The 23,395-nt window shown below is 35.7% G+C and overlaps 1 protein-coding gene across 4 annotated transcripts in view; it reads right to left on the reverse strand.

Moving 5' to 3' along the window:
• The window catches only part of LOC130046914 (carbohydrate sulfotransferase 15-like), a 35,525-nt gene extending 15,630 nt beyond the window's left edge, over positions 1-19,895 (reverse strand). For 2 of the 4 annotated variants that reach the window (XM_056140566.1, XM_056140564.1), the window contains exons 1-2: positions 8,383-8,670; positions 1,746-1,992 (exon numbers count right to left, since the gene is read on the reverse strand). In XM_056140566.1, coding sequence (XP_055996541.1) covers positions 1,746-1,992; positions 8,383-8,634 — 499 coding nt within the window. In that variant the 5' untranslated portion in view covers positions 8,635-8,670. Of the gene's footprint in view, positions 1-1,745; positions 1,993-8,382; positions 8,671-10,036; positions 10,105-19,608 lie in introns of those variants that run through there. The other 2 variants (XM_056140565.1, XM_056140567.1) reach the window with 2 other exon arrangements.
• Between the last annotated feature and the right edge of the window lie 3,500 nt (positions 19,896-23,395).

Genomic DNA, 23,395 nt, shown 5'->3' on the forward strand with positions numbered 1-23,395 from the left:
AACTGGATAATAAAAATCTTCATTTATAAGACAATTAATAGGAAGGCTGCAGGAGGTGATTATCCTGATAAATTCCCATGTAGCAATGAGAGGACATTAGAACAATACATTATTGTACGGATTCCCAATAGTAAATTCAATACAACCTATCATTGGGTCAAATGCTGTCTGACGTGTTTCATACCGATTGTTAGGCCGTTCTTGGCACACCGATTTTGACTAGGGATAACTCCGTTTACCTGATCAGGATATAGGGCTCACGGCGGGTGTGACCGGTCGACAGGGGATGCTTACTCCTCCTAGACACCTGATCCCACCTCTGGTGTGTCCAGGGGTCCGTGTTTGCCCAACTATCTATATTGTATTGCTTGTGGGGGTTGTGAGATTGATCATTGTTCGTTATCTTCGCCTTTCGTTTCATCATTCATATATAGCAAATAAATGTAGAATGTTTAACTGCCTTTTTGTTATTGGAAGGATACATTGAGATTCATTCACAGCCTAGAATTAATCGAGTTGATCATTTCCGTGGCGAATTTAGAGTGGTACAGCCTCCTCGCTTTTCTTGATCAAAAATAAAAATTAGTAGAACAACAGCGATATATGTAAAATATTTGACATCATACTAACAATGAAGTGCATAAAAATAAACGAATGAATTATATGTTGTTATTTATTGATTTTAATATGCATAAAGTAATAGCTAGAATAACCCATAAAGGTAACCTAGAAAGCCTCAAAACCCTTGGACCCCACCCTATCCCCCACTGCATTTAATGTTAAGCTTCTAGTTACATATATTCATAGACATAAGTACAGTAATGCATTTCTCTGTCATAGTAAGAGGTGTGGTTAATTGTCATCATGTGTGTGCATACTAATTTAACCCGGACTAAACCGCCTTTTAACTAGACGGGAAGGGATGCTATTTCCAGGCGCGACAACCCCTACCCCCGAGGTATGCGTATTCTGTTGCACAAAATAGTCTCTCTAATTTGATCTAACACTTCCTCGTTTGTATGACGTGTGTCTTATACCAATTGTAATGCCGTTTTGACTACGGATTACTCCGCTTATCTAATCAAGATATAAGGGTAACAGCGGGTGTGACCGGTCGACAGGGGATACTTACTCCTCCTAGGCACCTCTGCTTTGTCCAGGAACCGTGTCTGCCCTACTCTTCATTTTATAGTCTTTATAGGACTTATCAGATTGATCACAGATCGTCATCTTCACCTTTGCATGATGACTTAAAACAAAGACCGTGTCGTCACATCTAATATTGCCTCGGTATATGGCATTTCATTTCACCTCCACACATATATAGGCCTACCCATTTCCAGTGCACATGCAGGGAATCATAACAATTAAGACTGAGGTGTAATTGTGGTATTAAATCAACCTAAGACCATATTCTCAGGTTAACGATATGTTACTTTGCAAGATACAAATGGACAGTTGTCAAAATTATGGGAGATTTAAAAAAAAAAGAAGAGGCTTTGACTGTTGAAATATTAAACCCTGATCCGGATATAGGACTCACGGCGTGTGTGACCGGTCGACAGGGGATGAATACTCCTCCTAGGCACCTGATCCCACCTCTGGTGTGTCCAGGGATCCGTGTTTGCTCAATTATCTATTTTGTATTGCTTATAGGAGTTATGAGATTGATCACTGTTCGTTATATTCACCTTTCATGATAAATGGAATTGTAGCATTGGGATGTCCTTAACAAACAGTATTACCTTGTCCGTAACGCCTCCAAGACCAAAACCATGTTTCCTTATTTAAAAGACCAAAATTGTTCAATATCTGCGGATGCCGAGTCAGCCTGTAGAAAAGGTCTGTTGTTCCTGTTTTACAAACACCAAAAACATGGAAATATGGGAAACATCGTAGCTCCGAGACCGGTTCCGCTGAATAGTCATCGTACTTGTACACCTCTTCAAACCAGCAGGGATTTTTAAAATTCGTCAGAAATCTCTTTCTCTCCTGCATGTCAGAAAGTAAACTTATTTCACAAATGTTCCTTCACTTATTATAAAATACCAGTGCATTTTCAACTGATTTCTCTCTCTCAAAATTTGAATTCTTTAATAATTCTTGAACCAGAAACATCTATCAAGATTTGTATACGACGCTAACTTGAGGACCAGCCACTGATTTCTGCCATGTTCCAAATGGCAAGCCACACTATCACCGAAGATATTAATGGAACCGCGTTAACAGAGACATACAATCAGTCGCTGCAGTGGCGTAGCTACATGTAAGCACGTGCTTACATAAATGTTTTGCAATTTATTTCAATACATAGTTTTCTTTTCATAACAAATCCTAAAAACGCTTTCAGTTCGTATCGAAACTTTTCCTGAAGCATTCCGAACTTGCTCCTATACGCAGTATGACTGATATTAAGGATGTATGCTACACCAGAGAAATTTGATATGGATGAAAAGTGGAGGATATGTACAACAATATTTTGAAATTGAAAACTTTGAAATTAACTTTATTTAGTCAAAAAATGCAGTTTTAGTAGAAAATAACCTGGAAAAAATTTAAAACTCATGCTGGACTCGAAAACATGATCTACAGTTCAGCAGTCGACATGCTAACCTACTGAGCTATGTGAGAATTTAATAAATGATTAGACAAATATTGCTGATATTTATATTTTCATCCATGTTTTAAAAGGAAGTCAGCCATTATGACGATGTAGAGTACCTCCTTAACTGCACGGTTTTCATAGTAGGCATGCCTGATAAAATAAAAAGCCTCTTACCAAACAATGATTAGGTGAGGTAGGTTTCAGAACATGTACTTAGACGCAATAACTTTGTGTTCTGAGACCCGGGTTAGAGTAAGTCCTCAGTACCCCCTTGCTTGTTGTAAGAGGCGACTAAATGGGACGGTCCTTCGGATGAGACCGTAAAAACCGAGGCCCGTGTCACAACAGATGTGGCTCGAAAAAGATTCCCCCTGCTCAAAAGCCGAAAGCGCCGAGCATAGGCCTAAATTTTGCAGCCCTTCGCCGGCATTGGTGACATCTCCATAGGAGTGAAATACTCTCAAGCAATAAACAAACAATATTCAATCAATCAATGGGAAACATTACCTCAAGGTAGAAACATTACCTCAAGGTAAGTGGCACTGCTATTGGAACTAAAATATCACCCTCCTTTGCAAAATTATTTATGGGTAGATTAAGAAAACTTTTACTACATGTACCTATGGAACCCCTAAGCTTGCTTAGGTTTATCGGTGACATAGAAATCAAATGGGTCGAACGAAGGGAAAGTCTAGACAATTTTGTGTACTTTGTCAATTCATTTCACCATAGTATCAAGTTCACATTGGATATTTCAGATACCACCAATACATTTCTTGATACATCATGTTCTTTTAGAAATGATGAAATTGAATTTGATCTCCACACAAAATGGACCGACACCCATTTACATTTGATGCCATCCAGCTGCCACCCATATCACATTTTCGAGGGTATACCGAAAGGCCTAGCAATTCGTACCAGACGAATTTGTTTCAGTGAACAACGAAGTTAACAATCAAAGTCTCATTCATGCAAACAAGATTACAAGCCGCTATCTGTTACTAATATCATTATTGCAGTACAGGGAGAAAACCAAGGCTTATATAGTACCTCTGGTCACCATTTACAAGAAAGGTGAAGACAACGAACAGCGATCAATATCTTAACTCCTACAAGCAATACAAAGTAGATAGTTTGGCAAACAGCGATCAATCTCATAACTCTTACAAGCAATAGAAAATAGATAGTTTGGCAAACACAGACCCTGGACACACCTGAGGTGGGACTAGGTGCCCAGGAGGAGCAAGCATCCCATGTTGACCGGTCACACCAGCCGTGAGCCCAGTGAAGCCTACCTAGAAGGACCTAATAAAACCTTAAAGGATAACCTTCCTAAACTCTTGCATAATTCTAGATTGGCAAGATAATTTAGTGAACCGCCAATGGTGTCCTATAGACAACCCAAACATATTAAGGATTTGGTGGTAAGGATCAGATTGGACAACCTTACAACCAAATGAAGGCTCTGACAAGCACTATTTGCTAATTTATAGCCAGAAACGTTCCGTTATAAAATATTGGACCAATTCTCCTCTAAAACCAACAATTTCATATACTTCATCAACTGTACGCAATGTGGCTAACAATATTTTGGGGAAACTACAAATACACAACATGTATTGGACTTAGAACCAACCACCACCGACCAACCGTCAAACCACAACGCGTGACCGAACCCAACAAAGGTCACACTTGGCAAGACATGCAAGTGGTTGTTACTGATCATAACCCAACATGGACCGATGCAGAGAAAATCCTGGATGCATCGTTTGAAATCATTGGTCTTGGTGAAATGAACAATATAAATGATTTTACGCGCATGAATCTACTAGGATAAATCATTTGCTTAATCAGTTTCCACGGCCTAATCGTCAATACTCACCAGGTGAAATATTCTCTGTTGTATATGATTGATGAAAGTACATTTTCATTTCCTTCATTGTAAGGCTTTGACCTTGAATTCCTTATTTTAGCCATTATGATTGATTGATTGTATATTGAATATTTCACTCACACGTAGACGTTACCATTGCCAGTGAAGGGCTGCAAAAGTTAGACCTATGTTCGGCGCTCACGGCCTTTGAGGAGGGAGGGGTCTTTATCGTACCACACCTGCTGTGACACGGGGCCTCAGTTTTTGCGGTCTCATCCGAAGGACCATCCCATTTAATCTCCTCTTACGACAAGCAAGGGGTACTGAGGACCTATTCTAACCCGGATCCCCACTGGATATATCCATAATGAATATAAGTACGGATTTATATAGCTTTCTCTTTTTCATATTCTAGTCTTAAGATTGCGGCTTTAATTCGTTTTTTTTTTTAAAAGGGGGGGGGGAGATAAACGGGGGAAAAAATTTATTGACCTTGAAAACTACGATGTAGTATATTAAAAGTATATCATCTTTAAAACTTATAAACTATGATAAAACATTGTTTTAAATGTTCATAAGTACGGATTCATATAGTTCTCTAGGTTTTGATATTAGGATTTCAGGATTGCAGCTTTCATTTTTTTTTTTACCTTGAAAAAATGAATTTTAAAAAAAATGTATTGAGCTAGAAAATTAACACAGTATCTTTTCCTTCGACTTCTCTCTCACTCACCTTTCGGATTGGTGATTTTAATGCGAGATTCATTTATTATTAATTGGTTATTTGTATTTTGTATTTTCATCGCCTTCTTGCAGTAATCATATTATTTTTCGTTGTCGGCAATATCTACTATGTCCGATTCCACAATGGTACGAATTACCAAATAATTGTTTCTAACTTAATCACTTCAAATCATTATCTTCCCAACATTTTATTTCACAATCACGATATTTTCGGTGTTTCCTCTTTAACGTTGTCGATTTCTATTATTTAAAAAGAAAATATTTCTATTTTCATTCCGACCCGGTTAAGGTACAAATTCTCTAACACATTCGTTTGTACGAAAAGAACAATTTTTCTCTATTCGGTATATCATTAATATCTGTCGGTTTTTTCCCCCGTAGTGTGTAGAGATTTCAGTTGTAAAACCAACATATTCTATGAATTATATGATCAATAGATTCGATAGATACTTGTTTACTCGTTACAAGTATGTGTGTATGTATCAAATTAAAAATATTTAGATAACAAATTAACGGTCTTGCATGTTGTAACTCAATTTCAAAAGCTAACTTAGTGCCTCGTTCACACGGATGCGCATTAAATTTTACTTCGCATCAAATTTGATGCGAAGTAAAATAATTCGCATTAAATTAATTCGAATTAAATAGCGTTCACACGGCGGTAATATTTTTTTTTTAAAATGCGAAGTAAACTAATGCGCATTAAATTCGTATGCATCTCTATTAAAGGGTGCGCGAAATAAATTAAAGAATAGACTATGTTATTGAAAATTATTTTTATAGATATTTTAATGAATATTGTGTAGATCTATACAGAATTCTTTGTTCAAAACGCTATATAGGCTTACATGTAGTATACTACATGTTTACAATTTAGGCCTACATCCATAACTGATCTACACATAAGGAGTTTTTTGTCGTGTTTATTTATATGTTCCCAAGAAATTACTTGTTATTTCCTCCGACAACCAGCATTCAATCTAGACAATCTATTGTTTCTTCATGGGCCCAATTTTAAAACTTCGGAACGTCTTTTTCACCATTCCGCTGACTACTGTTATGACGTAATTTTTAATTACTAATACGTATTATAAGTCTACTGTGACGTCATATGGTATAAAAATTAACAATGAGCGGCATATGTTTTAAAAAATGTAAAAAAGAAAATCATATTATCACTATTTTAAAACATTGTTGTCGTATTTAAAAACAATTCCTTCCACATGTATTACTCAGTATGCCTATGCAGAGCACATATTTACGTCTGACATTATCTAATGACATGCTGTTTGTACATGTTTTTAGTGATTATTATCATTTTGCTTAGTTTTTCGTACATAACTAACATTAATATATGTAGCTGACCATGGGTATGATGCATGTGACCCAAATTGGCCATTACGCATGCGTCTACATTTAATTCGAATTAGCTTCGCTTAGCGTTCACACGGAGCTAATGCGAAGTAAATTTAATTCGCATTAAATCGCGACGTCAATTTTAATTCGAAGTAAACTAATGCGCATTAAAATCTCCGTGTGAACGCGGTTCAGATTTAATTCGCATTAACTTACGTTTAATGCGAATTAAATTCTTCGTGTGAACGAGGCATTAAAAACAAAGATTATTCGTTTATTTCTTATGTCTCGTTCACACGAAGAATTTAATTCGCATTATTTTGCTTCGCATAAAATTTAATGTGAAGTAAAATTTAATGCGCATCCGTGTGAACAAGGCATTATATGCGATATATTTGTGTGTTTCATAAAATAATCTCTTTTGTGATACTGCAGCGGACAAGTTTAGAGCTGTATGATGCTCAAGTATTATTTTTGTACACATTTTTTTTTAAAAGCAGATTAATTACTTTATTAAGTTATTAATTAAATTTCGTAAAAACGCTATTAACTCATCGCACGTATGTAGTTATGAGGCTGTATGACATATCATACATTATTTCACCTGTTTTAACCAAAATTATTTGATTTTAAATCGATGTTTACAAATAACCACGTCACTCTGCCATTTCAAGTGACAGTCACGTGACCAGTTCAAACTTTCAGATCATCGGTGGTCTTATCTGTGTAAAACATTGTAATTTGTTACAACAGTACCGTGCCATAAGTTTAATAGAAATGGAAATACCAAATACCTCTTAGTAATTCGATGTTTTACGCTCTTTCAGTCTTAAAACTAGAGAGTTGCGTACGAGTTAATACATCATGTTGGGATTCCCCTTACGCGCGTGGATCTATTTATAGACGTATAACACTGTATGATTTATGGGATGATTTATATATGTACCACACTATATTTACTTTCTAAATAACATTCTCACTGTTTTCTTTTACATGCAGATGTTTTCAAGCATGTAATTAAGGGAAAGTTAATAACCAAATAAAGTAATTAATCTGCTTTAAAGTATCGTCGACTGCCCTATTTCGGTAACTGACCAGAATCGGTGACCTTTTGTTTACGTGTGCGTGTTGTCGTTTCCGGGTGTAGATTGCGTCATCAATTTCGCCGTAGTGTTTGCAAACATATATAGAGTACGTCTTCATTTTTTCCCCGAAAATGAACAACTAATAGGAGAGTAAGCAAAAAATCAACACGGACACCCCTAAAATAAGCCCATTTACTGACTACTTTTTCAACCAAACCTTCAAATTGATATAAAGTATACCAAAAGTCTAGAATTCTACACTATGTTAATTTATTCACTGACGTTTATTTGACATTCCTCCTGTATATACGTTTTTTAAAACAGTTACAAACTTTTGGCAAACCTATATTAACAATGGTCACCGAAATAGGTGACATCACCGTTTTAGGACCACAAAGTGACATGTTTTTTGTTACGAAAATATATTCAATTAACGTACCAATGAATTTGGAATTTTTGGATGAAAGTAAAGGAATTTAATTACTTTAAAGTTAGGTGTGTAATTTATTTATTTAATCCAAGTGATTAATGAGAAAATCGCGGTTTAACACTAAGGTCACCGAAACTGGTCAGTCGACGATAATTGTGTACAAAAATAATACATGAACATTGGGTCATACAGCTTTAAGAAAAGTATAAGATTTTAAAACTTTTTGAGATGGAATTAAAAAGAAAAACTGCATAATACAAGAAAGAGACAGGGAGGGGATACACACCGCACAGAGTATGTCTTCTGCATCGTCCTCAGATACGTTACTTGGACATGAATAGTCCGGGACTTCTTCTATAAACTCCCTCGCGTTGTGTAAAAACAAGGACTCTAATGTCGGATTCAGGTATTTCTTTTTCACATCAGTACGGAAAAGCATGAACAGCACAGAGAACCCGCCAAAGAAACACAGGATGTAGAACCATTGGACCAGCTTGTTCATCCTGAAATATTCAAAATAACGACTTAAGAAAGACATTGATTGATAACTGTAGTTCAAGTCACTGCATGCAAATAACTGAAGTAATGGGCATGTACGTAACACCCACCACCCACTCAGCGAGACACAATCTCTGTTTTGCACGTGTTGTGTCTGAATCCATGTCTTTCTTGAAGTGAAATTAGAAAAGTTATTTATAACATTTACTTCAATGTTTTATTGAGCCTTTCTTTCCTTTCTATATATACTCCAATTTCGTAACTTGCAAGATCAATTCATTTATGAAACTCTTATGTGTTTTATTGAATGAAACTTCGATGATACATTGTAAGTGCGCACTCATTGAGCTATGTAATTTGGCGGCGTTACAATCGCAAACATACATTATCCCAAATCGGTACAGTGTATGTGTTATTCGGTATCTAGTAGTGTGTGTAGGCGGAAACGCAGAGAACTATAGTTATGACGTGTGTTTTTTTCACGTGACTGGAAACAACTCCCCTTATCACTTGAATACACTGCACATCCTTTTTGCATTTCATGAATGAAGAAATAGATATATCAAAAATAACTTCATTACCAAATTATGTACATATTGAATTCATTTTGGAAATATTTTAAAAAATGCATTCACATCAATCCCGCAGAAATAAAAAACATCAATCCCGCAGAAATAAAAAAACCCACATCAATCCCGCAGAAATAAAAAACATAAATTCCGCAGAAAGGGATGTGGAGTTGTATTACAAGAACCCGCGCTATTGTGCGGCCTGTAATTATGACTCAATGTTTTTCTAAAAAAAGAAAAAAAGGTAAAATATCTCTTTTATCATCTGCGGCCCATCGTTGACGCTTGCGTCAGCCTCTACGCTGAAGCCTGGCTAGCTCTGTAAAATGTGCTGAGATATTTCTAGATATTAAGTAATAAAAGACCACCCCAACTCTATGTAGGCTCCATTGTAAAAGATGCCGCTTGGCGGGAGATATTGTATGAATGTATATTAAGTCTGTGTTTGCCGTGAATTTTTTTTATCATATTGTCATTAAAAGAAATACTTCTTGTAATTTGACGTCAGAAATGGTACATTTCATCGGTGATTTTCACTTAAAACACCACCTTTAATATGCTTGTTTTTCACAGTAATTTAAAAAATAACGATGACATTGGAAAGCATGATTTATTTGCCTGCTGTTTACCTACTTTAAGAGATATGCATTCAGTGTTTACGGATTAAAAAGCTACAAAACTGGGCACTTTCTCATCAAAAGTTTAAAGGAAGAGAACGGGTATAAAGCAAATCCTGTCATTCGTCAGTAAGCAATCAACATGTTTAAACAGTACGCCGAACCACAGGATCTTTCACAGAGTTACAAAACATCTTAAGATCTATATTTCGTCTTCTTTTTCATACACACCGCCTAGAAATAAAAACCATCTTACTGTCCGTTTTATGTGAACCTCTTCTGTCACAAGCATTCCCGATCGTGTAACACGCGTGTTTAAACTAGGCCTATTTCATCGAACGTATTTTATAATATTCAGTAATGACCATAACAAGATAATATGTGAAATAAATTGAAATGACATTTACAGAAAATACCAAAGTAGCGAGCGTCGACCTCTTTAACTCTGTTTATGTGTTACAGAATGTTATTGGTAAATTGGGATGGCATTCTGATATTCGATATTGTTACATGACGCTAAAGGGAAATCAAAGTACTGAAAGTACTCATGGGAGTTGAACATTGTGGAAATTCAGTTAGAACAGATAGCACTGGAAGGGTAGGGGGATAAATGACTGAATATTATCATGATTTTAGATACAAATCAACTGTTGTTGTTTTTCAAAGCGTTACAACAGCAAACATGGATAATGGAAGGCCCATAGGCCACAACGCTCCTCGAGTAACTGAAGTCGTGTTGTTGTTTTCTAGAATTTCACCCCTTTATATTCTCATGAAAAATGTGACCACATATTATGGCCCAAACATTCAAATCAATATGGTTAGCAATGCCTTGCAGTTATGAAGAAGTTTTTTCCCCTGTATATATACATTAAAGTTTAATCCTAGTTGTAGCTAATTCTAAGGATTCATTACTTGAAAAGGTAGTCCAATATGCTAAACTGTCACCTGAGTATACTACAGTCCTGTAGAGGATCAATGGAATGGTAAATAATTGTATAATAACTCAAAATAAATGAAATGCAAAAAAATTAAAAATCGTCCGGCATCGGAGATGCACAAGCCGAGTTGCGCAAGGAATGGGCATAGAGGGAACCGGCAGAAAAGTTTGCAAGAATTATCAAGCAAGGAGCAAAATTTTGCGTACATAAATTTCAGCCGACTTAAATCCTTTGTGACCTTGACCTTTAACCCTTGACCAAAATCAATAGGCTTCTTTGTCTCATCAAGGGCGATAATCCATCTAAGTTTAATTGAGATCCTATAATTTGTTAAAAAATTATAGTGCAGAAAACAAAATTTTCTCCAAATTTCAGTCTATTTATAGCCAGTGACCTTGACCTTTGACCTAGTGACCCCAGAATCGATAGGCTTCCTGGTCTTACTGAGGGTGACAATCCATCTAAGTTTGATTGAGATCGTATGATTCGTTCAAAAGGTATGGTGCGGAAAACAAAATTTTCTCCAAATTTCAGTCTATTTATAGCCACTGTGACCTTGACCTTTGACCTAGTGACCCCAGAATCGATAGGATTCCTCATCTTACTGAGGGTGACAATCCATCTAAGTTTGAATGAGATCCTATAATTTGCTCAAGAGCTATGGTGCGGAAATGAAACGTTGATGCGTGCCCGCCTGCCCGCCCAAAGGCACTTCATCAGATCATAAGCCGAGTTCGACTTCATCGCAACTCCGCTAAAAATGAAACACTAGTCAAATAATGTTATTTATTGCCAAGGTATTTGGGATATTATACTGTGGCTCAAACAGGGGGTGAATGAACCTGACAGTATGGGAAGCATATAGTGGAATCAGACTTGTGATGCTGGAAATCTATAGTGATTAATAAACTATACATGTACAAGATCCATAACTATTTTTTTTCAGTTTGTGAGGGAGAATCCTCATGTCTCTTTCATCTGTAGACAAATAAACTGTAGACAAACAAACAATATGTTTTGACCAGAGCAATTTCCAATCCTTTTTGCAGCATAAATTCAACATTGTGGCAACTGGGTTAAACTTTGATAGTGAAGTAATATATGGCAGCACCTTATCCCATGCTCTTAAAATTTCGGTTTGACACACACTCATGACATCCACGCAAACATTACAGAGTGCAGCAAAATCCCATTGTAATAGGAGATTCAAAATGGATAACTGGTACAAAATATGGTACATACTATTCGAAAAGGATAATGAATTTGACATATTGATGTTTTGGAAAAGGAAATTCTGACATCGGGGCTCTAAGCGTTTTCAAACATTGTCATTTGATAAAAGTGTTCTACATTTTTAAAAATAGAGATTAATATGTCTTTACATACATAGGTGAGAAAGTTTCCATTATTCCTAGCCGAGACATACCATGTATGCGCAAAAAATTCATAAACAAATATCAAAATACTCACGTAGAAAATGTGGACCTTACCGTCATCAAGCGCATCGAAACACTCCATTTCGAGATTTTCGCCGACGAAAGCTCGGTAACAGTAATGAATAAGGTACACTCATTTTGTATCTATTTTGTGACTTTCTTTATTAAAAGGAACAGTTCTCTAATGTGTAACGTGCAATTACTACGTAATTCAATAACTTGAAGCATGAAGCAGTTTCACTTTGCAACCGGATATAAGAAATTTTATTTCGTATTCCGATCCCGATCGAAAGTTGTTGACTGGGAATGACGTGTTTTAATTCAATATACATGTAACATCAAGCATTTTTTTTTTTTATATCACATTAAAAAAAACAAATATATACACATACACAATGTTGTAGAGTTATTTCTTGTAAATTTTCTGAGGTTTCGCACCATATTCGATATTTCGCGCCACGGTGTCAATAGGTCTTGTGTGCAGTTGTCGTTCGTTTCCCTATCAATGTTTATAGGTGACGCTGCGCTACAAACGACAATTTTCAACCTTATCTTTTATTTTTCTATGTATATCAGTATCAATTTGATCGAAATCTTGTATTCAAATTGATTTGAATACAATATCATTGCATTTACTTACATGTCAATTATCAAAATTAGATTAATTCAGAAAAGTTACATGGATTATTTAATGGCGGATGTTTATAAAAGTTTATGTTGATTTACCTAGGAGTAAATCAGCTGACACAGAACCCCCACTGACGACCACTATACAAATCAATACAAATTACTGCGCAGAAAAGTGCGTGATGACCCAGGGAGATTGAACATAGTTCAACTCCCAATAAACGTACACACAATTTGCTGTATGGTTAAAACAAACGGCCGGGTGCGGTAGACACAATAATCAGCCCTGTCCGCGTGTAAAAATAAAAATTACGTTCAATTCTTCAAATTCCATGCGTCCAAATTATTTCAAACTTCTATGTAATCAGTGATATGTCCGTATACATTGTATATATAAGTATGTATGTGGTGAACCATCAGGGAACCATTGAGATTTTAACATTTTTGATATGTAGGATATCAATAAATAAAAATATGCAATACTTTTATTCAATGAGTTGTGACACTGCAAAGCTGGCACCCTCCTTTTGAAAATTGCATCGTTTTTATTTTCAAGGCAAATTGAAATGAATGCATTGATTTACATAGTTATTTTTAAAAAACAACAACAGAGGATGTATAATTCTGCAAAAAATTCATTACATGTGTACATCTATAAAAACAAATACCGGTAGCTGGGTGTTAATTTCATATTCCATGCAACCTAAAATTACTTGCATTAATTATGAAAAAATTGCAGAAAGGTCATGTTTAACAATTTTAATTTTCGTGATTTAAATATAATATAAATGCTATAAAGTATGATAGACTATCGCATCGCCTGTTTCATTCAAAATGTTCTCATCATGTACATAACAGGTGAACGCAGCGAACAGTGATCAATCGTATAACTCCTATAAGGAATACAAAATGGAGAGTTGGGCAAACACGGGTATCTGGATATACCAGAGGTGAGATCAGCAGGCATGTTCACGAAACTTTCCTAAGATATGTCCTAAGATATTACTTGAGGAAAAAGTTAGGTACATCCTAAGATCAACTTAGGACACACCTTCGCTAGCCATGGGTTTACGATCCGCTCTGCTTCTCTACAACAGTTTCTCTGTAGACTATCTAACATCGTTACAAATACAGCAAAGAAGAGGGAGAGAACACGAAAGTCTGTATTTACTCACAATTGAGTAATCTTGGGGGTTGTCAATGATCTTAAATATCTTTTGACGGTTTCTGTGAGCTCTTCGCTTCAATATTATGGATGTAGTCATGTTTATACAAACATCTTAGGACGAGGTTGATTATTGACCAATAAGGGTTATGGTGTCCTAAAGTTAAGATGAACTTAGGACGTGTCCTAAATTTAGGAAAGCTTCGAAAACCTGACTTAAGACTATGACGTGTCCCAAGACATACTTAGGACACGTCTTAGTCCTAAGATAGCTTCGTGAACATGCCTACAGGTGTATAAGAGGAGTAAGCATCCCCTGTCGACCAGTCACACCCGCCGGAAGCCCTATATCTTGATCAGGTAAACGGAGAAATCCGTAGTTAAAATCAGTGTGCAAAGAACGGTCTAACAACTGGTACGAAGCGCGTCAGACAGCATTTGACCCAATGATAGGTCGTGATAGCAAACTAGATCTAGAATTTACGAAATGCTGACTTTAAACGAGACTGTTGAAACCCTTGTACCATCAACTAGTTTGTCAGTAGTTTGCCTCAGTTTATAAACTGACCATGTTGGTTGACTAATTGTTAATTAATTTACACATATCTCTGCAAATCAAATTTCATATCAACTGCAAGCATTAATCGCGCCATTAGTTACAAAATTCAGGTAGAGGGTGGCATTGACTATCCCAAAACTCCCATACTTAAAAGACTTCTATAGGTTAAATCCAGAAAAAGATGCATAATGGCCAGTTTCTTTACATATGTAAAATACGAAGCTACGGTGTTCTGAACTGCCTTCCATTTGAACCTATCTGATCAGAAGTCAGTTTGGTGACTTTTTGTCCTGTGACTTTTTGTCCTGTGACTGTCTGTCCGTCTACCTCTGGACGCATCTACCTTTAAATCTCATTCATGTACGCGCAGGGGATCTCTGAGGATTATATTAAATTCAAAGGCAGATGGAATTACTAGATTATAACGTCATGGTTTGTCCACAAGTTGTAGTATTGTAGTATGCTAAGTTTGCAGGTCCCCATACTTCAATAATCAGGCCCCCATACTTCAATATTCAGGCCCCATACTACATGTTCTGTTTGATAAGTGGATCTTCAATAATCTATTGTGCCACCCCTCATGCCGACAACATTCTGTAAACCCAAATCTAGATCTCCATCAATATCTTGGTTTGGTAAGAGTGGTATGCTCTGGGAGAGTGTAGAACCCGCAGTTTAATGGGTCGTCCCGGTCTTGTACTGTTACGCTGTGGGGGTAACAGCATTGGCACTATATTGCTGCGGAGGCTAGAAAAATTATGAAATTCACTGTAGCCAACCTCCAATTTCTTCCCCCAAACACTCGTTTTATATGGTCACAGATACTCCCACGAAATTATTACATACATATGAGCTCAAATATTGCAATTCAGAATACACGGTTTAAAATTAATATATCTTAGTCTCCCAGCACATAACGGTGAATTATACAGAAAGCACCTTAACCTGCACCAATGTTGTTCTGCATTGTACCATGAAGGGAAATTCTCAAGAGGGACGTTAAACAATATAAATCAATCTTATACCGTGATGGGACACGTGTCCGATATTGCCCAGGTACCACACGTGCTTTATACTCAGTATTATCCACAACAATGGTAGAGTGTATCCTCATCCTTCCCCTGCGTCATGATGCAGTCTCCCTGTCATGACATTGGAACAAAATTCTGCCCACGTGTGGCGGATATGACGTATCATTATGTATCATGCAAGATTCATTATTCAGAAAAGAAGACATGATCGGATTTTGCTTCAGTCTGCCTTCTGTTTCCTTCCAAGTATGTGGTTAATGATTGGCTTTATTTCAATTCACACAATGCATTGATATACTGATTGATTGAAATGAAACCATTGGTATACTGATTGATTGATTGATTGAGATATTCATTGACAGCAAATATGGACTGTTTGTCATATTGTTTCATTGAAAAATTGCAAAATATGAATGCGGGATGATTTCTTTTTAAACCACAGTGTCGTATTTTTACCAGTCCATACATAACAGATAAATACATAATACTTTAGAGTATTATAGGAAGTAAATATCTGTTCTCGATAAAACATATTGAAAAGGAAAAAAAATCGAGATAAACTAACTTAATAACGTCATTGATTTGGAAATATTTTATTACAATTTTAGATGCATATCCAATATAATGAGTTTAACGCATTCGCGTAAGATAAGCTTGTACACCACGTACTGATATATGGACCTGAACACAGTGTCCTACACACTCTGCTATTGGTCGTGAGGACGGAGCCAGTCCACAAGTGGTACTGGCAGATTTTTATCCCTTTTTACACTGTCGACAGCGTTTACCTAGATTGCTACGGTTATGTGACCACACTGACCTGGTCATTTAATGACACACTGCTGGTGCCCTGCTGACATTTAATTAAATATAATGATTGTGGAAGCTATAGTGTACGAAATTGCCACCGACGTCAACGTTACGCTGTTGAATATCTTTATTGAGAATTAAAGCTGAAATGTATTCCTAATTTTAAGAGAACTTTCGGTTTGGTTTTATTTTGTGTGATAAAATAACTTATATATAATAACATATGAAAACCCTGAAGTATTTTTTCTGTACAAATGCAGTCATCATTTTCTTATACATTTTATTCAACTAATTATAAATAACAATAAGTAAATAATGTTTATTCAAAGACGACGTTATGTTCAACACAACAGAAACCATAAGCTCTCAAGAGCTTTTATAATCGACTGTAAACTGTAGGTGAGGTACTGCAAATTTTGACCTATGCATGATGGTCTTGGCAATAGGGGGTTCTTGTACGTGCCAACACCTGCTGCGACACGGGACCTCTGATTTTAAGATCATATTCGAAAGATTCCTGACTCTCAATTCTAACTGCCGGTAACGAAGTGAACCATGTACCACAGAGATACAGCGATCTTATTGCATACTTAAACCCGCACTTGCATGCTTTGCAGACTGAGTGTTTTGTTAAAAACTTCTGACTCACACTTTCTTGCAATTTCTTTGCACATATCGCCATGTTTCGTTTTACTATTACCGATATCATATGGAATTTCATTCGTTAGAATAAGATTGATAAAAATATCGAACAAATCAGTGCGCGTGTAACAAACAAAATGGATATTGTATAACGTAAACAAAACCGAAACGAAATCCGGAAAATACAAATCGAACCGAACCGAATATTCAACCGACTTTTCGGTTAACCGTGACAGCACTACTTAGTGAGAAACACATGAATCATCATGAAAGTTGAAGATAAATCTCATAATTCATATAAGCAACACAAAATAGAGAGCAGGGCAAACACGGACCCTTAATTGACATAATAGAAAAATCGTAAATTTTAAAAGATCTGAACATTTTGAATTATGGGAGAAAGAGAGAACGTAAATGCCAGTATTTACAACAAAGTGAACAAACATGTCAAGAATACAATGGCAAATCATGCACCAACTATTTACTTATAGAGAACATTAAACCCATGTCATTCGCATTCACTTCATGCAAAATCCAAATCTATAAACATAGTATTCAGTCAGTATAATTGTGTGATAATGTGTTTGCTGTAGAAATACAGATGGATTTTATTATTTCATTTTGTGAATTTATCAGAATAAAATTTCGTCAAGTGCACATCGGCGATCTGTTTTAGGGATCCCCGATGAACAGTTGTCCGCATATTCAATGCAATTTCGTGGCGAGCAGCCATGTGTGTGTGCATGCGTAAAATCATCCAAAGTTTACATGAGGCGACTGTGAATGATGTAAACATCATCATGTTCTTTGTTTATTCTATTCTATCAGTGGGCTATTGTATCGTCGACTGCCCTATTTCGGTGACTGACCAGAATCGGTGACCTTTTGTTTACGTGTGCGTGTTGTCGTTTCCGGGTGTATATTGCGTCATCAATTTCGCCGTAGTGTTTGCAAACATATATAGAGTACGTCTTCAATTTCCCCCCAAAAATGAACTACTGAAAGGAGAGTATGCAAACAATCAACACGGACACCCCCAAAATAAGCCCATTTACTTATTACTTTTTCAAGCAAACCGTCAAATTGATATAAAGTATACTAAAAGTCTAGAATTCTACACTATGTTATTTTATTCATTGACGTTTAGTTGCACATTCCTCCTGTATTTATGTTTTAACTGTTACAAACTTTTGGTAAACCTATATTAACAATGGTCACTGAAATAGGTGACGTCACCGTTTTAGGACCACAAATTGACATGTTTTTTGTTACGAAAATATATTCAATTAACGTACCAATGAATTTGGAATTTTTGGATGAAAGTAAAGGAATTTAATTACTTTAAAGTTAGGTGTGTAATTTATTTATTTAATCCAAGTGATTAATGAGAAAATCGCGGTTTATCACTAAGGTCACCGAAACTGGTAAGTCGACGATAAATGAATTTTATTCTTAGCATGTTTACCGCAAATACTTTCACGCACGTGAAGAAAAGCATTTTCGTCATATTTTCATCTCAATTACACAAAGCGTTTAGAATATTTTACGAATTTAAATTTTATATATATTCATGTTCCCCTAATCAAAGCGTTGAGACATATTGTAATTACTCTGTTTCTTCATATTGTTACTGTTATTACGTTCCCCAAACAAAGCTGTTTTTACAATCTGCACAGTTTCTATTTATCATCATTATTGTCATGTACCCCGATTGAAGTTTAGATTTTGATTGGATGATACCTGAACGTCTATAACAGATTTGTTTCTTAATCAAAGGATCTGAAGATTTATATATATATATATATATATATATATATATATATATATATATATATATATATATATATTATATATATATATATATGTGTGTGTGTGTGTGTGTGTGTGTGTATCGAAACACTTCCTATGTGGCGATGTTTAAAATCATTTGCCCGAAAATCCAGTGAAGCGTTTACTTAAACCGTTCCGGTTCACCTTCCACGCTGTCACCATGTATGGATCTCAGAACCATGGTCATAAAAGGTATTAAAAGTTTTTATGTAAATCATTCATTGGGGTACATGCACGATCCATTTAAAATCTGTTTGATGATCCAACACTTTGTCAACAGTTGAAACTTTACGGTGAACAGACATATATTTTGAGCATATTGGCGCAGAGAAAGCTTGAAATGATAGCTGCAGATACGTACATATAGAAACTGTGTAATGAAATAAAATTTGGAGACATTCTACACATATATCATTTAAACAAAAAACCAACGTTGCAAGAGATAATTATGATGTTAATTTCTACATGTATTTTCTAGTCTGTGGCGGGGATAGGGGGACATTTCTAAAGTAAATAAATATGTTTTTAAATAGTTTCACAACATTGAAAAGGGTAATGACAATTGTAAATTTAATCGATCCTCCTATCTTTCTTTCGGGCTAGTCTATTTTCTTTCCATTATGTATATGTTTTCTAAAAAAAACATTTTACTGCGGATATATATAAATCTTTAATCCTCAATGCATTAGGACCACATGCCTCAAAATAAAAGAAATCAGATGGTGTGCGGGATGTACTGATTTAGATACAGGGTGTATGTAATAACAGAGATTAAATAATAACTTACCTGTATGTGGATATTCTCCTTGAAACACAGATAACAGGATTTCATTTCAGAAGAATGGGTTTTCGTACTCAGCATACAGTTGAAAAATATTTTTGTTACGATTTGGCATTTAAAAAGATTTAACATCCGTTCAAATGCATGGTTGAACATTTAGGTTGTCGCTGTGGTCATGTAAACGCCGTCTTAGGTTTAAAGGCCGTCTTCTCGATTCTTACGAAATGACCATCTTCCCGAGTTAAGGGTTTCTGATTCGCTCTGCTTCATATAAACCCTTGACCGAAGTGGCAGAGTAAGACGGGTTTGTTAGTGCGCCATCTAGTGACATTACACAATTATGAACTTTATTGACCTATGCTATTGACTAATCAGAGAACATGTATTAAACAAGGATAGCGAGACAAATTGACTAGATAGGAGCTACATTAGTTTAAGTAATCTCAGCGAGATTCGTCGAGGCTGGATATTTGGACTGACGCCTCTTCCGAATCTCAGACCAGTGTTACATATCCCACAGTAATTCAAGTTGGCTATTTTCGAAGCCATTGCAAACGGCCACCATTTCATATTTTACCTTCTCAACACTGAAAAGTTCCGATAGTTTAGGACGCCTTCAAATAGATTGATTAAATATTACACAGTTTTCTTTTTATTGCTTTTAATTTTTATGCTTAAATGCTTTGTACAAAGTAATTGTCAACCAGTAAGTACTGTATTTTCAATCATAGTACAAATTGTCATGAAGAAGTATATCGGAACTCTTCAGTGTTGAGAAGGTAAAATATGAAATGGTGGCCGTTTGCAATGGCTTCGAAAATAGCCAACTTGAATTACTGTGGGATTTACACCTTGTAAAGGTAAGAAATGCATGTTTCATCGTGATAGAGAGTTAATAGGATGTCTGAGGCGAAAAGTTGAAGCGGACAAGAAATTCAATTTAACCCATTTTAATCGCAACAAGCGGCCAAAGTTCAGGCAAGATTTCCCGAATCACTTTATGTGACACTGGTCTGAGATTCGGAAGAGGCGTCAGTCCAAATATCCAGCCTCGACGAATCTCGCTGAGATTATAGTTTAAGTAATAAAAACATTCTTTAGCTTCAAAATGACTTGTTATAAAGTTCGCAATTAAATAAGTATCTGCAACATTCTGCTTCATATATCCAGTTCAGCTACATGTAAGATATTTAAATACGTAATATTCACTTAACCGTTGACAGTAAACGGGAGTCACAAAGTTGTTATATGTAAATCCGCATGCTTTTCTGTTTAAAAACGTCCGCACCTGAGATTTGGAGCAATGTCTATTTGTGGGAAATGCATATTTGACTTCTATATTGAAATAGAATTAGGAAACTTTAAAAAAAAAAACAACTGGGGGTCACAATGCTTATTATTGAGTCACAGTGTTCTATACAGGACTTTTTTGCACTTAATATTGACTCTAGATTTATTCAACTAAACTTGATTAGTCTGTTGGTGTCAACACAACATAAAAAACACAAATCAATCATTACGTAAAATTGTGGTAGTTTGGGCATTCTCTCACCAGAGGGCGCGCTACGCAAGCTTCACTTTCACCTCTTACATTTGATGTGAATCGTTCGAAAAGTTGCCTCAATCAATTCGTGAATGTTTTTTCCACAATAAAATCCAACTGAAACTATTCAATTCCACACTAAAGCAACTATAATCGTCGTCATTTCAAACACAACACCCCTTTGCTGTCAAATTCGCCTCCATTATAAACAATGACTTCAGCACTTGCGTCACCTCATTTTGTAAAACAGCTAGAGGCCCCCTGAGGGGTGAAATGCGTACTCAAAGTAAAGCGCAAAAAACAAGCCAAAGCGCAAAAAACAAGCCAACTTTTTGTTTAAACTTTATTCTTTCCTCACACGCATTGTATTTCCTGTAAATTCACTTAGTGATTTTTCTTTTAATTAAATGAATAAAAGAAAGAGAGCACCCACCCACCCACCCACCCAAAAATAGATGTTTGTAAGTTATATACATATACATGTATAGATAAACAAAACTATTAATATTTTTATTTCCAATTCTATTTCTACAGAGACACTATTGTTACTCGTGGGATGGAAATAATTTTTGAAAAAGTAATAAAAAATTACGATAAGTAATAAGAAATGAGTTTCAATATATCTTTTTTTTTATGAATTATTTCAAGGGCATCAACTGATTGACCAAAAACTAATAAATAGTACAGGGGAAGAAATTAAAAAAAAAATTAATAAACATTTAGTGTGACACTGTGTGAGAAATGGAAATTGTTGAGTGTGACGAAAAAGAGAATTATACAATCAAGCAATGATTTCAAACAATTTTGGGAAGTCTGTCAAGCTTGCAACTTAGCTGTTTGATTTTTTTTTCTCAGTCTCACAGGATCCTTTGCTGCACCTACATGTACACAATTTGGAAAAGATTTAAAGGCTCTTCCTTTAACATAATCAAATAATTTTTCTTTCTTCAACATGTTAATAAATGATGCCTTGACTGAAATCCCTTGCTGGTGCAACGACTCTCTGCTTTTCCTCAACATCTGAAACATTCACAAAGAATTTATCCAGTTTCCGTCCTAAATGACCCACCAGCTGGCTGTGCCTGGAAACTCCAGCATCCTTTAATGACTCTAGAACAAAAATTAAGATATCACTTAGAATTGATAAATACATGTATATGAATTAACTATTAATATGTATCCTTTCTTCTTTAAAAAATCTGGCAGTGCGTATTTCTTTATTACCTCTGAATTCTTTATTCAACATTTCATTCACCAAATCCATTTCCAAATTTTTCCCAGGTCCACCTGACAAATTCACAGTTCTGTTCCATAGCATATCTTTTTGCAAACGTAGTGGTAACCAACCACTTATCCCTAGAAATAAAATAAAATTGTGTGAGTTTATAATATGATTGAAAAGTCCATTACAAAGCATTCAATAAATGCACATGTACACATGCCATACTATTGATTTAAATCAAACCATATGTTATAATACCTGCTATAAGTCTGTGAGCCAATATGACATATTTATGGTGATTCCTATTGTGGAATTGGATGATGTTCATTTTCCATAATCGCATTCGCATTGGACCATCTTTCTCTCGTACATAATCTCTTTGTGTCCGATCTAGTAGGCCCTGAAGTAGTAATGCTGTAACATACTCGTGTTTGTGACCAGCAGCTGCTTTACCTGCACGATATATATGCATCACTATCAATAACAGACTATACAATGTGAATCCAAATTATATAAAATAATAAGAGAAGATATGGAAGAATTAGTACCCCTCTTTTCTGGTGCCTTTTCATTTGAACTGCATCTTCCCGAACAAAACCAATCATCATCTGGCACATCCTCTACAGCAAGACCAACACAATCAAGATAGAACCATTTCCCCCGCACACGGTTAATTCCACTGCATTCAATCATTGGTTTGTCTTTATCTATGACACATTTAATAAAAATGAATTATGAATGTTCATGTTCAATTTTATTGATATTAAAGTGTATAATGTTCCATTAATTCAAAAGAAATTTAACATACCCTCTTTGCATATGCAATATTCATATGCTTTCTCGTCATTCTCCATAAGAACATCTGAAACCCTCAGATCTCTCCATAGAAAGTCAACAATTTTGGCAGATAGGTCGTCTAGATATTTGATCTTTTCATCTTTTGTCATTTCATCAACTTGAATCCAATCCATAGGCTGGTCCTCTGTATTCTCCATTCCCAAAATGCTCATTGTTAGGGGGATTGTATA

The sequence above is a fragment of the Ostrea edulis genome, chromosome 6 (genome assembly GCF_947568905.1).
Source record: "Ostrea edulis chromosome 6, xbOstEdul1.1, whole genome shotgun sequence".
In the NCBI taxonomy this organism is placed as follows: Eukaryota; Metazoa; Mollusca; class Bivalvia; order Ostreida; family Ostreidae; genus Ostrea; species Ostrea edulis.